The 17,459-nt window shown below is 41.8% G+C and overlaps 1 protein-coding gene across 1 annotated transcript in view; it reads left to right on the top strand.

The window, feature by feature from the left end:
- The window catches only part of KLHL32 (kelch like family member 32), a 77,002-nt gene extending 60,109 nt beyond the window's left edge, over positions 1-16,893 (top strand). Inside the window, exons 7-11 of the mRNA XM_063125762.1 lie at positions 3,427-4,153; positions 9,757-9,815; positions 13,372-13,564; positions 15,012-15,106; positions 16,649-16,893. Coding sequence (XP_062981832.1) covers positions 3,427-4,153; positions 9,757-9,815; positions 13,372-13,564; positions 15,012-15,106; positions 16,649-16,810 — 1,236 coding nt within the window. The 3' untranslated portion in view covers positions 16,811-16,893. The remainder of the gene's footprint in view (positions 1-3,426; positions 4,154-9,756; positions 9,816-13,371; positions 13,565-15,011; positions 15,107-16,648) is intronic.
- Positions 16,894-17,459: the final 566 nt, after the last annotated feature.

The following is a 17,459-nucleotide window of genomic DNA, read 5'->3' as shown; positions in this document are numbered from 1 at the left end:
ATTTGTTGAGTACAATAGTTGATTTTCAGTTTCAATTTCAAAAGTAATCTTTGCTTTGATTTCTTTCAAAAAGGGAAAGCACTATTAATGCGGCATTCTTCAAACAGAGTCTGGCAATGTATTTATTAGTGAGGAGAAAATATTTAGAAGAGGTCTTTGCCCATCAATGATTGTTGCTGTTATTCTCTCGCCCTTCAAAACTCTTCTGTTATTGTGAAAGATGTTAGCTGTAATAAACCCCTGCTAATCAAACTGTACTGAAAGGTGAGGTCATTGGAAGCCTTTAGTCATTTTGTGCCTTTTCAAGAGTGAATTTTGTTAAAAATTACACTGAATACACACTTAAATCCACCACTTGGGAGAAGGGGAAGAAGAAAAACCCTACCTGTGTTTTATAACTCTGCTCTGTCAGAACTCATAATAACTCAAATATTCTTTCTGAGGTACTCATAAGGGAGGGGGGAAAACCTGTAAATTTAAGAGTAATTTCAGATTGTAAATGAAAAAGAGAGGCACGACTGTTCATTTGCACCAATCATGCCTTCCTTTCATCTGCTCTGATTAGGCCTGGTGCGGTTTCATCAAACTACTCCATCACTGAGCTGTCACTCCAGCCGTCTGTTGATTGAAAACAATCAGGGCTCTGATGGCACAATTATTCTGACCCTTTAACTAGAGGCTGCTGTGATAATGAAAGGTTGATTATGATAGTTTGTGCCTCTTTCAGTTTGCCAAGAAGGTTAATTTGGGCATCAGACGGATGTTTAATGGGCGCTTGCTGGCTACACTGAGGTAAATGAGAACGTGCAGCCTTCGATATTGCATGGATATAGTTTGGCTGTCAATCATTGTCATTTTGAGTTTGTGCCTTGCACTCTGGAAATCGCATTTTATTTTTTTCTTTGGGATTTAATTTATTCTGTGCCCCGAGGAAGTTCTTTCACTCTATGACCTTCACTGTAGCTTTTTCTCTGCCTTTTTTTTTTTTGTTACTTCCCTTCTTCCCCCCAGATTACGCTCAAAGGCACAACAGATCTAGTAGAACACTTCCTGCCCCCCTCTAAATTTTCTCTTTACTTTAGCATGGTTGTTTATCACCTGTGTCTGACACAGTAATTTTCAAAAAAATGTAGAATGAGAATGTCGAAAATTATTGCACAGCTTATTTGCTTTAAATAGCAGTACGTCTCACTGGATGTTGTTGGGGCTGTGTGAGGTGGTGTGTGTGTGTGTGTGTGTGTGCGTATGTATAAACATATTTCATAAGAGAGAGGTAATTTAAAATGCTAGCTGAAGGACCTGCCAGGAATGGAAGGATCCCTCTCTCTCTCTCTCATACACACACACACACACACCCCTCTACCTTAAATCAGAGTCCGGCAACTTGGTGTTCTGCAGAAGTTTGGGACGACAGCTGTGATCAGCCTCAGCCAGTATGGCCAATGGTCAGGGATTATGGTAATCCAAAACAAGTGGAATCCAAAACAAGTGGAAGTAATCCAAAACAAGTAGAAGGCGCCAGGTTGCCTTCTCCTGACCTAAATGACCTCCACGTTTCTTCTACCTTTGTACTTAAGAATACCAGGTATGCTTTTCATAATTGCTCCTCCACTTTTAATTACAAATCATAGGATATTTCTTTAACCCAAAGATGATCAGTTTTTTTCTTTCCTATGGCTTCCTGATACTTCCATGTAAATGACCAGGAGTGCTGTATATAAATATTTTCATACAGATCTTCAAATTTACCTCCTTACCTACTGTCTATTAACAGCTGCAAGAGTTCTTCACATCTAGTTCACTGTTGCCAGTTGCAATGATTCTCATCCTTTCCAGCTTCTTCTATGCCTCTCACAATATACTCCAGTTTTGCTTTCCAGTGTATACATTTCTGTCTCCATAATTTACAGTATTGCCCGAACCGGGGAAACAATGGTTTCCAGTGTTGGAACAAGCCAGAATAGTTAATCCCCTTCAAACCATGGTTTAATATCCTGTCTTGCTCTGAAACAGACTTTCCTGGTTAGAATGAAATGGGAAATGACGGTTAACTAGACGCTTTCTAGTTTAACTGCAGGATGCATGCATGAAAGGGTTGCATATGTTGGCAAATGCTTGTGCGTATCTCGCTTAATAAGCTGAGATGATTGAACTGAGCCAATGTGAAGAGGAAAGTTTCACATGCATGTGGTTTGTGTCATTTTCAGAGTTGTGCCTTGACTACCACAGCAAACATTCAACAATCCAACATCCCATCACTTCTGTACTTTGGCTTAATATGTGATTCTTTGAAGCAGGTTTCACACACTGAACATTTTCAGGCTTTCCTATGGGTTGGGGGTCTTTGGTCTGTAGACCTTATGTGCATCATATTTCAACTTTTTACCTGTTTTGGTAATACCTTCAATCAAAGCTGACACCCCCTGTGAGTGAATGAGACCCAAGCATCCATCCATCCATCCATCCATCTATTCCTCAAGTTTTAGGCACTGATGCTTTAGCGTATATTGCTTGGCCCTTGTCATTATTTATGATGAAATACAATATACAGATAATGTGTTAGTCATAGAGTATCCTGGTCCATAGAGGATCCTGATCCATGTAGTAGGATGTAAGTGGTCTTCAGTTCTACTATAAGGCTGCAAAGTATTCTTTTTAAATAATTGCTTGGCATTCAAATGATATTTGGTTGAATCCAGAGTAAGCTTCATTTAATTCCAATTGAAATCAATAGGACAAGTCATCAGTAAGTTGTTGAAATAACTTGGTTTGGATCCAACCCATTGCTCCTGTTGCCACACTATGAGCATAAGGTTTGTCTCATGGGTGCACAATATTTTAATATTTTTAAACATATTGCTGCATGCAAATATTTGAGCATGGATACTCAAGTATCTGATCCTTTTTGGCTTTTCCAATACTTTCCACAGTATAGTCCAGTTTTTGCTCTCTTTGTCTTCTATGAGCTAGAATGCTCTGCATATTCAAAGGTCATCTTTGGACGCAAGCATTATGACACAACTGAAAACAGGGCAACCCTGCACATACTATAGTCATATAGAGATTTGGATCATGGCTGTTTTCTGTACTGCTCTAGCAGATTGATTTCTGATGTGATATATGTTACAACTTCAGCATTGCTATGTATTGTTACTTTCCATTTATACATGGTAGATCTCCCTTGACTGTTCACAAGACACTTCAATGAGCAAAAAGTCAACACAGCCTTATTATTATGTATAAACTCTACAGACAGTCATAATTATTTTAGGGCAGATAAAGGGGTGTTTTTATGTATTCAGCAGATGCAATTTGGAAGTATAATTTTTTGTTGATAAGTTGAGTAATGCAAATGTATAGTTCTTGCACTGAATTGTGGATAATGTAGATAATTCCATTTTTTGATTTGTTTTTCCTCCCTTCTAGCTAGCTGTGAGGTGGTTAGAACACAACTGCCGATATCAATACATGGATGAACTTCTGCAGTATGTTCGGTTTGGACTTATGGATGTGGATACATTGCATACAGTAGCCCTCTCTCACCCTCTTGTCCAAGCTAGTGAAACTGCAACAGCACTTATCAACGAGGCCTTGGTATATCACCAGAGCATCTATGCACAACCAATTTGGCAGACCAGAAGGACAAAACCTCGCTTCCAGTCAGACACTCTTTACATCATTGGTGGGAAAAAAAGGGAGATTTGCAGAGTTAAAGAGCTGCGATACTTCAATCCTGTAGACCAGGAGAATGTTCACATTGCGGGGATTGCAAACTGGAGCGAACTGGCTCCCATGCCGGTTGGAAGAAGCCACCACTGTGTTGCTGTAATGGGAGATTTCCTCTTTGTTGCAGGAGGCGAGGTTGAGCATGCTACTGGTCGCACTTGTGCAGTACGGACCGCTTGTAGATATGACCCTCGTAATAATTCTTGGGCTGAAATAGCTCCAATGAAGAATTGTCGTGAACATTTTGTGCTGGGAGCTGTGGATGAATACCTCTATGCAGTAGGAGGCAGAAATGAGCTGCGTCAAGTTTTGCCAACAGTTGAGCGATACTGCCCCAAGAAGAACAAATGGACTTTTGTCCAGTCTTTTGACAGATCCCTCTCCTGTCATGCAGGATATGTTGTGGATGGTCTTCTTTGGATATCAGGTAGAAAAACATTTCATGCAGAATTTGAGGGACTAAGGAGATGTAGCAACATTTGGTCAGGAGAGTCAATTTGGGGCAACAATTTTGGGTTTGGGAAAGGCTGAGCCAGTTGCTGAAGATCGAGGTTTAAGAAAACAAGCAAGGATGAAAAGAGTGGGAGAGTTGGTGTAATGCAATAGTTGGCAACATGGTGCCTGAGGCACCAAAGTATTCTCATACAGCTTTCTTAATGTCCATCAAGTTGCCCGACCCGCTCCATCTTAAAAAAAAACTACCCAAAACACATGTTCTTACTGGCACCTGGGATCGCTGTGAAATTGGTTTCTTTTGGTGCAAAACACTGGGGGTTCAAAGGAGGTGGGGTTTTTTTTAGTGTGTTGGGGCTCAGACCCCACCTCTACCTTGTGTTCAGTCTTTGGAGGAGATTACTTGTCTTTTACCACTCCTCTCATGGAAGACATTTTGTGGCAGGGCCCAGGACAGTTTCTCAGATTGTCAAGTGTGCTCACAACCCAAAGAGGTTTCCTACCCCGGTATAATGATTATGAGCCATAGGCATTAACTCCAAAGGAGTGGGGTAACAAGGGGAAATGGAACAGCTAGAGAATTACATAAAAGGATAAACAAAGTGCAGTGCCTGAAGATTTTTTTTCTCCCCAAGCAACAAATCCATTACAATTTGAGTAAAAGAAATAGCCCAATTCAAAAAGATTTGCATCGGCACATTTGGGTAGGAGGAAAATGTATATATATACCTATAGTCCTGATCCAAATATGTTTACTATGTGATCATTTCTATACAGTTGGTGGGTCCAGAAGCTCTATCTTGTGGAGATGAAGTGGTTGGGTTTTAAGATATGAGGTTGAGGTAGGATGTGGGGTTCTGCCTTGAATGCATAGGAGTGGACTGGATCATGGCTAATCTGCAGAGTAGAAGAATGAGAGCAGTGACTAGCGCTCAGAAAAGCAGGATTTTAGACTAAATGCAAGTGGGAGGATGAGGAAGTAGATAACAAAAATGAACTAATCTCAGACTAGTGTTGGGAAGAATGATAATTTTCCAAAAACAAGAGTGTTTTACACCTATTCCATTTACGTACTAAATGAAAATGGAGCTGACACACATATACATGAAGTTGATTGACTTGACTGATTTAAATTAGAGTTAGGGTTGGAACTCCTTGTATGGCTCTCTCTTGGAGAATGTCTCACCCCCACCACCCCTTAGCATCAAAAGATGCTGGTAGGAAAAGCTTCTATGAGGCTTTACATGGATGGTCTCCTCCCTTTTTTTAATGGAGAGTAATAACAGGAATATTTCAGAATTGCATTATGAAGCTATATTATGCACCTTTTGTCTGGTAATTTTGAGGTTTTATACAGTGCTAAATTTTTGGATTCTGTTAATTGTTTGATATGAGTTGCTTAAAAAGAGCTGCATACTATTCATGTTTAAAATGTGAAGTATTCAAGCAAAATGGCCTTGAAATGCACCAGAATCATTACAGGTTCATGCTTAATGATCTATTTATGAATGAGAAAAAAATGCAGCATGGACTATAACATCTCACACTTGAAATGGGTTGGGGAGGAAGGAAATAATTAAGCCCCATTCAATCAAATTTTCAGGATAATTTTTCCTTCTCTTACTGGTATCTTTACATTTTGGGGAAATTTATAAAGCCAGCAAGGTCCATCATTAACCTTTTCCATGCCTTTTAACTCGGAAACAGAAGCTAAAATTGCACACAAGGCTATGGAGGTGTGTGCGTATGAGAGAGAATTCTTTGTAAAAGAAGTTGATAGGACTAAATTGGCTTAAATCCAAGTATGTCAAGCTAGCTCATTCTGGGATAATTAAATTGAAAAATTTCCCAAGTCTCCTGCAGCTCCTGCAGCATCAGTAGTCACCCTGCACTGCCTGTATACACACAGCACAAGCCTCTTTGTTGTTTAAACAGCACTGAGTAACTGGAGACATGTTTTGGTCTATAATTATAGTGGAATTTATCACCTTCAGTAGAGCTGGAAGACATGTCAAGGCCATATAGTCCAACCTCTGGCTGCGACAGGATCTGCCGACATCTAAACAAACCCCAATTGCTGACTAACTCATGAAATTCTGGCCCGTATGTTTGCTTCAGCCTCGGTTTGTTTCATTTATGTAAAACCTATTTGTCAAAATATTCAAGGTTTACATTTTATAATCAAGCTTTATCAGAAAGCAGCAGCAGCAGCAGACAGTTTTCACAGCCTGCTGCTTGATGGCTTCCTTGTATCCTCTGGGTAGCCACTCATGAAGCAGGTCAGCTAACAGATGCTTCAAGCAGCAGGGCTCGGAAGCCACAGCCCTCCAGCGGCTGACATTCAGCGGCATACTTCCTCTAAATATTTTTGGTTCTTTTTCCGTGTACATTTTTCTTTCTTCCCTGTACCTTGATAACAGGTGTTGCAGGAACAGTAAGTTCCTTTTATTGGATTGGAATATCAGCAGTTAAAAAAGAAAAAAAAGCTTTCTCAGTTGGGAACATGACAGGTGCTCCCACTTCTCCCTGCCTAACTCAAATCATGTGCAATGGTTTTAGACAAACTGGTGCCCCTCTAGATGCTTTGAACTATATCCTCCAATTACCCCAGACCACTGGCCATGGTGGCTGGGGTTGATGGGAGTTGTAGTCCAAAACCTCTGGAGGGCACCAGGTTGCTGTCTACTTAGGCACACTATTTGAGCTATGGATAATTTTAATAAGGTTCAGCATGGGGAAGTGGGATTAACACGCACCACTTTCTAGGCGACCAACTTGTACTTTAAACAAGACTTGGTTATTGGCTATCACATAGGACCCAGATATCATTCCTCAAACAAGCCCTCCTCCTCACCACACCTCCAGAGATCACATCTACCAGCTAGCTGGGCCCATGGGAATTTTGTAAGCTGTGTACAATGTGTAGGAGTGAAACATTTTTATGCCCATAAACCATTTTGTGAAATGGTAAAGGGAGGCTATCCTGCGCCTTTTAGGTTAGAATACATGTATTTGGGGAACAGATTGTCTGGGATTGCAGGCAGTTTATCTCTGACTGGAGGAGGCAAACAGCATGGATATTCCAGTGAGCGCCCTACACCATACAGTTGGCCCTTTTTAAAGACAGAGTGCAGGACTAAATGGAACTCTGGCCTGATATAGCAAAATAGATCTTTAGATACTCATCCTCTTCTGCAGAAAGTCTTCCTGTCACCCTCCTCTCTAATCCATTACAGAGGGACAATGTATGGTGCAAGTATAACACCATGTGTCAAATCCATTTTAGTTGTTTGATCTAGGGCTTGAATTAGATTTGGGGCCCTATTTTATAGCATATATAATATGACCAAAATTTGTATACAACTCTGCCTACAAATGACAAAAACCCAAAACAATGAGGCCACCCATACACATTGAAGTGGTAGGGGACATTTCTTACTGAGCCCCCAACTTACACTAAAATAAAAACTTTAGCATTAATGTGCCATGAACTGCTTTAAAAACGAAACAAAAAAAAACAACAGGTTTGGTGCGCTTTCCAAAGAAGGTTAGGCAACTGTTCACAACTGTTGCTTAAATTTCCAGAATGCAAAAAGGAAAGGGTACTTTTTGAAATTGACATAAGTCCTGTTTAAAAATAGGCAAAATTATTCTCTTCCCACCCCACCCACCCTGAATATGCTTGCCTTTGGGATGTTTATGCTAATCCAGTAATCATAGTTAAGGTTGTAGTGGCAGTCTAAACAAAGGAATGCCAAGAACAGAGAGGGAATGTTCTCAGAGTAATATGCTGCTTCCAGCGGCTAAGAATGGATGCCAGGGAATAGTATTCTCTCTTAGAAGATTTATTGCATCAGAGGCAGGATACTGGGCTGATGGGCCACTGATCCAACATAGTGTAGATCTTATGTAATGCATTATTTATTCCAGTAGTCCTATAAATTTAACCAGCAATCAACAAACCAAAAATTTTATGATCATTTACCGATACATTTTTCTCTTGCTGCATTTGAAAGCCTATGAGCTATTTACAGGTTGCTTGGCTTCGAAAAGACTATTACAGACTTTATTTTTAAATGCATCCCAATATCGTCTCTTCTCCTGGCATTATCATTCTCTTTCTCCTTTTGGAAAGCAGCACAGAGAAGTTAAAGCAATTGCCTTTTTGATTGTCCCATTTTACAACGCAAAACATCACTTTTTCTTGTACCATTTAAACTTTTATTTCTCCACTATTATTTCTTTTTTGGGAGACATTTTATTTCTATTCCTCCATTGCCTAGAGTAGTCTTAAAGTGGTCGCTCAAGGGGGCATTATGGGCTTGTTAAATGTGAATTTTGGTAGGATGTTAAAAAAAAATAAAACTTTCACTATAGCACTTCAAAGTTAGGATAAACTTGGTTTTGAAAATTGATGCTGATAGGAAATGGCATAGTTAATAGCAGATGAATCTATAGAAAGCTGTTAAGATGCATATTATCCCCCTGGGGAGAAGGTGGAGGATGGAGTGGGGAAGAGATGGGAGGAGGAGGCGAGATCAAAACTGCCAATCTATAAAATATACTTGTTGGCAGGGAAGGCAGGGAATCTCTCTCTGCAAATGTGGTGATTGCAGGGGGGCAGTGTAGCAGCATGTGGCAGCCTAACCTAAGAGCAGGCAAATCAGCTTGATGACTTTCAAAGCCAGGAATTCTGCTAGAGGCAAAGGGTATTTGATCTAATGGGGGTGAGGTGGGGGGACAGATTAAAACATATAGGGACGGTTATTAATTCCACTATTTTTTGTGTAGTCAAATCTGTATGCAAATCCATAGCATCTCATTTTGGCAGATGAGTTTCTTTTTTAAAGAGGGGCACGATGCAAAGAGAATAACGATTTTAGAGGTATGGAGTGTGCATGTGCGTAAAATTAAACCTGCAGAGGAAGGGTGTCCCAGTTACCAAGAAATGCACATTGTACCTTTTCGTACAAATGTTTTATTCAACCCAGTCCAACAGGAACATCTCTTGCAAAACAACCTTTGGGATTTGTACAATTCTCATTCTCAAACAGGGCTGGTATAGCAAGGGTTTTGGTAGAGGCCCCCTTGGATGGGAGAGAAAAGTAGTAGGATTTTACTCATTGTTATTGTAATATTTTAGTTTAAAATAGTGGGTTGAATCCAGCATTGTGTGAGTGCGGTTCACACAATAGGACTTCTCCTCGTTCTCTCCCCCTCCCCCTGTATCACCTGCATGTGCCCCAATTTGGGTGCATGTGGGACGGTGTTTGTAGGAGGGAGAAGAAACCAATTCTACAACTAGTTTCCATTCCACAGATGAATGGCCAGTGGATCCAACTCTTCTTACTCTTCGTTCATCCATCCTGTCTCTGGGTCCACTGGTCATTTGGCATGGATATATTGTTAACTCATCACTAGAGGACTATGAAAGCTGGAAAGTTAAACTTAAGTAGTATTCTATTCTACATGTAACATGGCAACATTTGAAGAATGTTTATTGATGGTAAATAATTTGCTTAGGTTCACTCCCAACTGTGTTTAGTGTTCATGTAACACTGTAAACATTTATTACAGGAGGAGTAACGAATACAGCACAATATCAAAACAGGCTAATGGTGTATGATCCTGCCCAAGTAAGTTTTTATACTACAGATATTTAGTTACACAAGGAAAATGTAAAGTAACTATGTGAGTAAACGCACTGTCAAATTATTCTCAAGCATCTCATTCACAACAGTGCTGTGTATGAATAAATTGGGGTACAGTCCTTTCACTTGCCTTCACAGCTCTGGCATGGAGGGTTCCCCACAACGTAAACATAGAGCAGATTCACACATCTTCGTAAACCTCCTTGCAAATAACCCACATTGAGTTTGTTGTTAGCTTAAAACGCACAGTATACCCGACATTCGGGCATGTCATGGCTTGTTCTCCTTCCCTTCCCTCTTAGTCCTCCAGCCGGCTCCTTTGCAACAGAACCCGTCTTGTCTCCTCACCCTGGCACCTTCCCCACTCTGATCAATATCCCCTTTTGATTGCTATTTAACAAAAATGGTGCTTTGGGAGTACGCAAATGTGTTCATAATTTTTTAATATTATTTCTCCCCCGTTCTTTTGCAAATGCGCAAGAGTGCTCTTTCACCTGTCTGATATGTGCAGTCTTGCCTGGTCAATGCAGCTGTCAGTGGGAGTGCCTAAGTGAAGTACGTAGCATACAAGGAAATTGACAGTATGAGGCAGCATATAGGCGAATTTGCACACAATTCCAAAGGACTGGGGAGAAATAATAGAGAAAGGAGGGACCCAGTGGCACAATTCAGAAGCACCAAAAATGGGGGGGGGGAGAAATGGTGAGAACAGTAAGTGCTCTAAAGGGTGGGGAGATCAATCTCTCTCACTTGGCAAAGTAATACTCTCGCTTTTAAATACTGAACTGACACTTGTCAGTAACTTCGTTCCATTCAACACTTCCCCAACTCTCTAGCAAGTTCAGAAGGGTAGATACTGGCTCATCCTCTTTTGTGCCTCCTTTCCAGAGTAGTTACTGCAGCAGTGCAGATTTCCCCTCTGTGTACTTCTCAGCTCTCGCACAAATATTCCCAACAGGTTTTTTTTTTTTTTAATAAAAACTTTAGAGGGTGGCTGGAGAAAATGGGGCACCTAGACCAACTGTCAGGTAAGCCGCCCAGAGAGCTTCGGCTATGGAGCAGTATACAAATGCAATAAATAAATAATAACTTTCAGGAAGAAACGTAGTGACTGCACCAGAAATTGGCTGCAAAAAGGAGGTGGGAGTTCCTACCTCTCCTTTCTGGACTAGCTGGGTACTCAAAGAAGTGTTGAAAAGGTGGAGGACACTGAGTAGTGTCAGTTCAATACTTAAAAGCAAAAGTACTACATTGCCAAGTAGGAGATATTGGCCCCTTTTGGATGGATTTACTCTGTTCACTCCCCCCCCCCCCCCCAATTTTGGTGCTTCTAAATTGCACTATTGGATCCCTCATTTCTCTTACTGTTATTTCTTCCCTGATCCTTTGCAACTGTGCACAAATGCAGCTTCATCTTGTCAGTTTCATTGTATGATACCTACTCCATTTCAGTGCTCCCTTTGACAGCTGAAACATACAAGGAGATTTACCAGGCAAGACTACACATACTGGATAGGCCAAAGTGCACTACAGCGGACTTGCGAAAGAATGGTGAAGAAATAATACAAAAATACAAACATACTTGTGTACTACCAAAGCACCATTTTATTTTATTTTTTAAGTTGGTGAATGAGTGACGGTCCTTGCAAAGTGTCATTTGGTCATCAGTGGAGGGGCAGTCACTGACGAAATTGTAAAGAGTGGCACAGGCTTTTTTTGCCAAGTGGTTCTGTAGCTGATCCTGGCAACCCACTATAAAATTGCTCTCCCAAGTTCAGATGACACAACAAGCCACCTTGGGTATGAACAACCTACAACAAGCCATGGGTTCTCAGGATGGCTTGTCTGTGAAAATCAAGCCATCCTGTGGAGAACATGCCAAGCTCAGACGACATGACAACCCATCATGGCTGGCTGCTGCTGCTGGGTTGTTGTGTCGTGCGAACCCAGACATGTTTTCCCCTCCCCTCCTTGCTTCTCTATCAAAGCAGCTCACTGGAAACAAAAGGCTTCTATAGGTCTTTGCTATCCTAATCTAGCAGCTCTGGATCTCTAATAACGTCCATAGCATGGAGCATGGCTGGATGGAGATACGAGAGTTGCATGAAATGGCCACTGTGGGCATCCCTCTGCCGGCAAGTGCTGTATCCTTGTGTGGGGTACAGCACTTGCCGGCAGAGGGATGTGCGAGTCTTTTTTTTTTGGTATAGTTTAATTGTTGTAACTGAAGTCTTTCCCAGCCCACCTTCTTTGGATTTCTCAACTAGAAATCCCAAGACTGAAACTTGGATAACTTAAGCAAGCCCAGTTTCTGCTGCTGAGCTATAGCCCCCTACACGTATTAACTTAATTAGAAGCCACAGATAATCAGTGCAAGGAGGTGGAAGCTGTTCAAGCCCATCTCAATTTGAAGGGTGTAGTAGAACATTTCTTTTGCCTCCAAATGATTGTCAAGAGCAATTAGTTTTGGCCTTGCTCTGAATAAAGTGAGATCTTGCGTACTTACGCCTTACATTTTCTAAGGACCCCATTTTACATGCGTGTCATATTTTGCCACCGTCAAGGCTCAGAGGCAGGGGCCCCCAGCATCTTGGCCCGCTGCACACTGTTTGGCCCAAGCCACAAATGGTTAAAAAGGCCGAGAGTATGTGTTAGCATTCTTTCAATGAGGTCCGCTTCGTGTTTTTACACACATGCTCTTTTTAAAAATTCTGCTGGCATATTGTATACGGTGGGCACTGGCAGAACCTCACATCTGCTTGCGTCTTGCACAGAATCTCAATAACTCTATCATTTGGTGCTGGTGCCTGTTTCTGCACTAGGCCTTTGTGGAGCGCTGATAATACCTACCATCTGCCACCGAGCACATAGCTACCTGCCAACAGGCAGGCTAGGGTGACCTCTGCTTCTCCACTGCTGATTAGTATTCACACACTGGCTTATTAGGAATGACCCCACCAGGCCCCTCTGTTTCTTTGCCTTTGCAGTGCTTGGCGGCTTACCTGGCAGTCACTGCTGTGGAAGAAGCGAAGATATAATCAGGGGATGCAGGCAGGCTTTGCAAAGCAGATGGTGTCTATAGTTCTGTGTCAAGGGACTGGACTGTTAATGCAAATATTAATTCCTCCTAGTCAAATACTACACAGTATAATGGATAGCTATACATTATGGGGACTACATGGAGCAATTGCTTTCCAGCTTCCCCTGTTTCATGCTCGTCACTCTCCATTCCTCAAACCACACAAAAATATGTTTCATCTTAGGACTGACTAAAACATCACTTTTACTTACCTAAGTGGTGGAACACATTAAGAAATAAAAGAGGGCAAAGACATTTTCGCTCAGGCAAATCTTTCATCCATTTGGTCAATTTTAGTGGTTCAGTGATAGATGCAAAGGCAGATACTGACACATTTTTTAAATGGTATTTTGATGTGGTTTTATTGATATGTATTTGGATGATATGTGTTTTAAGTCATACAGTTTTCTATATATATGTAGCAATTAACGAGAACAAGTGCTCTCTTGTCTACATTTGCAGAATAAATGGCTTAGTCGCAGCCCCATGTTGCAAAGGAGAGTCTACCATTCCATGGCTGCTGTTCAAAGGAAGCTATATGTTTTAGGGGGCAATGACCTGGATTATAATAACGACAGGATTCTCGTCCGCCACATAGACTCCTACAATATAGACACTGACCAATGGACACGCTGCAGCTTCAGTATGTTGACAGGCAAGTAGTTTTAGAAGTGTGCGGTTCCTGAAACAAAGGAGCAAGACAACTCGTCTAGTTTAAAAAAGAAAGAAAAAAAGGAAGCTCATTCATTCAGTTGGTTTGAGCTTGCTCCCTGGATTTCATTGATCCGCAATGGATCTAGAACACATTGTTTCATGGAAATCCTGACAACTGCCCAGCAGGGGCCCAATGTCAGCTACCCTGGAATGCAAGGAAAAACTGTTCCAATTCCATATAATTGAATTGGCAGAGTGGGGTCACCGATCTCAGGCATAGACAATTTCTGACCCACCAAGCTACGTCTGATAACCTACTAGGACAGGGGTTTTAATACTCTGTTCAGCTCGAAGTCTGAATTCCATTTTGGAGTAGCTGGGGGGGGGGGAGCCCCCAAAATACCAGCATATTTTGGCTTAAAGGTCTTATGGCCATTTCAACCTTTTAGAATGGGGTAAAACTGACCCAAAGCCAGGGGACCACAAAATGACTGGCATAGGTGAGTGCTGCACATTTCATTAGGGTGTGCACCTAGGTGGGGTTTTTTAAAGGCAAACATTTATTGAATTCTCAATCATAAAGGACATATTTTTTATTCATTTATTTATTAATACTTTTAGTATGCTTTTAGGGATGTTTTAACAGTGTATAGTATGTTTTTAATCAGTATTTTATACTTATTGTTGTTCCCCGCCTTGATCCAAACGGAGAGGTGGTTAAGAAATAAATTTCGTATTATTCTTATCGTTATTAAGCACTGTAGACACTGATGCTGTACTCCACGTTCGGTTTTCCTGACTGCGGGAGGGCTGTTGCAGCTGCTCAAGCAGAGGCCTAGTGGCCAAGGGGGTGCAGCTCCTGGCAGAGCAATTCATTTTCGTTCCTGCTGCCAGGCGCAATGGTGCTCTTTCGGAGGCAGCGGTTCTTCGGCGTGGGCTTTCCACTGGGTCTGGATCCCACGCTTATTGCTTGAGACATTAGGATGTTCCTGGGCACACGCCTTGCGTGCTCCTATGCTGGTCAAGGGGAAAGAGAGGAAATCTGGGGAAGGGGGCGGTCATCTGGGAAACCCCAGGTTTGACCCCAGGCTTGAAGTTTTGTGCCCCTGTAGAAGGGGCTTAGGAAAGGGAAGGAACCTCTCGTGCAAGCACTGAGTCATTACTGACTCTTGGAGGGATGCCAGCTTTCGCTGACGTTTTCTTGGCAGGCCTTATAGCGGGGTGGTTTGCCGTTGCCTTCCCCGGCCGTTAAGAAGGGGCTTAGTAATCCTTTTTGTTGTGAGGCACTATAAAAGTACCTGATTGGTGGGCCATTTTTTCCTGTAGGCCTACCCTGCTCCAATCCTTTTAATTTCCCCATGCTATCACAATAAAGAAGTTCTGACTTTCAGTTGTTAAGACAGGCTAATGCAGACCATACGTCATTGGGTCTTGTTTTTCCATTTTAGGCCAAAATGAATCTGGAGTTGCTGTCCACAATGGCAGGATATATTTAGTTGGTGGCTACTCAATTTGGACAAATGAACCCTCAGCCTGTATCCAGGTGAGTGATTTAGGTTCCCTTTTGAAGTCTGTCCAAGGTTACCTTTTACAGAACTGCTACTCAAGCTAGACATCTTTTGGATGGGAAAGGACAATCAGAGTTGACATCTGCTTCAAAGAGAATGTATGCAGGAAATAGAACACATTCAAGTAAACCGTTAAGACTCCTGCTCAGTGTCTTTATGCAATAACCTCTTCATTTTCAGATTTACTTGTTTTTAATATTGCTTCTCTTTCAGGGAAGACGATTTAGCCTCTGTTTACTGGGAATCATTTAGACTGTATCTAACTTTTAAGGGTATTCGTTGTAGGAAGCTCCAAATGAGGTTTACAGCAGAATAAGTGGCACAATGGGCAGGATTGTACAAGTAAGGAGATGCCACTTTGATTATGCTCCATATTTTTAAATAACCTCCAACTGCTTCTCTGCAGGTCTAGAAAACAAGCAAACCAGGGAGAGAGATTCCAACCTAGCCTGTTTCCCATTGTATCCCCCCACCAAAGGTGTTTTTAAGGGAGCATTAAAATGTGATTCCCTCACTCTTGTAGTTTGAAGTGGTCCATTCCATTCTGCCACCTTACTCTGCTGCAGGTATAGACAAAGCCTAGGTCCAAAACAGGGCACTAGTTCAATCATACTGGGCCAATCTACGTATATTTGCGTATGTTGGGCCAATCTATGTACAGTTCTGAAATTCCACCAACTTTACCTTTCCTCCCCACCCCCATAGATCTCCAAAATCTGCTCCAGAGAGCCCTCAAAGTAGATCTTGGGTACACAGCGAGCAGGAGAACCCTGTCACAGATACTGCTACTGAGTAGTGGGGCAGCAAAGACTTGCTCTGCAATCCACAAACTCTTTATTCAGCTAATAGCACCCCTGAAATGACTGTAAAAGCTTTGAGTTGTCTTCCAGGTCTGATTTGCAAAGTAAATCTTTTGCTAAGAGAACTACTGAAAGCAAGTCAATTGCCCTTCAACACCTGGAGGGGTTTCCTGCCATGCCCCATTGGCTTTTACTGAGCTCCTGCCTCAACTTCTGCCCGGGAGACAATCTGGTGTGATGCCTCCCACCTAACTTGGTGGCGAGCTCTGGCAAACGGCAGAACCTGGGTTTCCATGGAGAGCGGGGGAGGATGATCTCTGAGCCTGGCCCTCCCCCTTGAAAAGCCCTTGGGGGAGGTTCTATGCTGGCTCCTGGGGAATGTCCTCCCTCACTTCCTGTCTCTGCTGGGCTTGTTCTAGCTTTGAATCTGAGAGTTCAGAACCAAAACAGAGGGCCTGGGCTCAATCCTGACAAATCCATTCTATTGACAGTGTCTTTTCTGCTGGTGGATAGACACCGATAGCTTTCACCATTTTACTGCTAATTTAAGGATACGGGGTGACGTGTAACTTTTCTTGTCTATAATAGGTAAATCAGTTGATCCACAATACGTAACTGCCTTCCAGTTGTCATTACTCACAAGTGCTACTCAAGTTTGCTCCTGATAAAATGTCATGGTCCTAACCACCTACCCCTCTCTCTTTTTTACTCTTACAGGTGCTGGATGCTAGTCGGGAAGGCAAAGAAGAAGTCTTCTATGGGCCCACCTTGCCTTTTGCTTCTAATGGAATAGCGGCCTGCTTTCTCCCTGCTCCCTACTCCACGTGCCCAAACTTGCAGCCTTTGCAAGTGCCTCACCACAAGATAGGCGCTATGTGAGAAGGGAAGCAGGACTGACAAGCTGCCTCATTCATCCTGACTTCATCTTTGAATCAACCAAAATGAAGAGTCATTGAAATTGTTCCGTGCTGTGCAGCAAAAGCCAAAAAAAAAAAAAAAAAAAAAATGGGTGGGGGGGAAGCACAAACAAAAGGGTCCAGAATTAAACAAACTCATTTCCTACTTTCAAGCAGGATGGGGCATCATCGCCTATTTTTTCCATATAAGTATTCTAGGGACATTTTATGCAGTTTATATGGCCTCTTGCTCATAAGGATCTGCTATCTCTTTTGATTTCCAGAAGTGCATTGCAAAAAAGAAAGTGGTCAACTAATAAGAACAATATAATACTACATATGCAATTTAAAATCTTTGTTGAAAGTATCCTTAACTTAGTTTTATTTCCACAGGTTGTTGCTTCTAGCGTTAGATACAGTCAAGGGAACAAAGAACAATTAAAAAAAAACTTTAATTAGACATGTGCAAAGAAAATAAAGGGATTCTACCTTTGATCTAAAACCGAAGTTTTCAAAATGTGGGCTACAACTACAGTGAGCTTTGACTGCTTAAGCCTTGAACAGGGCTTATTTTAGGTGCTTGTCCTTGGTATTAGGAAAACCTTGAAAACATAACTGCTGTGTATTTTCAG

Source organism: Elgaria multicarinata, chromosome 4, assembly GCF_023053635.1.
Source record: "Elgaria multicarinata webbii isolate HBS135686 ecotype San Diego chromosome 4, rElgMul1.1.pri, whole genome shotgun sequence".
NCBI lineage: Eukaryota > Metazoa > Chordata > Lepidosauria > Squamata > Anguidae > Elgaria > Elgaria multicarinata.
Note: the sequence above shows the minus strand (reverse complement) of the source record. Positions and strands in the feature narration are given on the sequence as shown.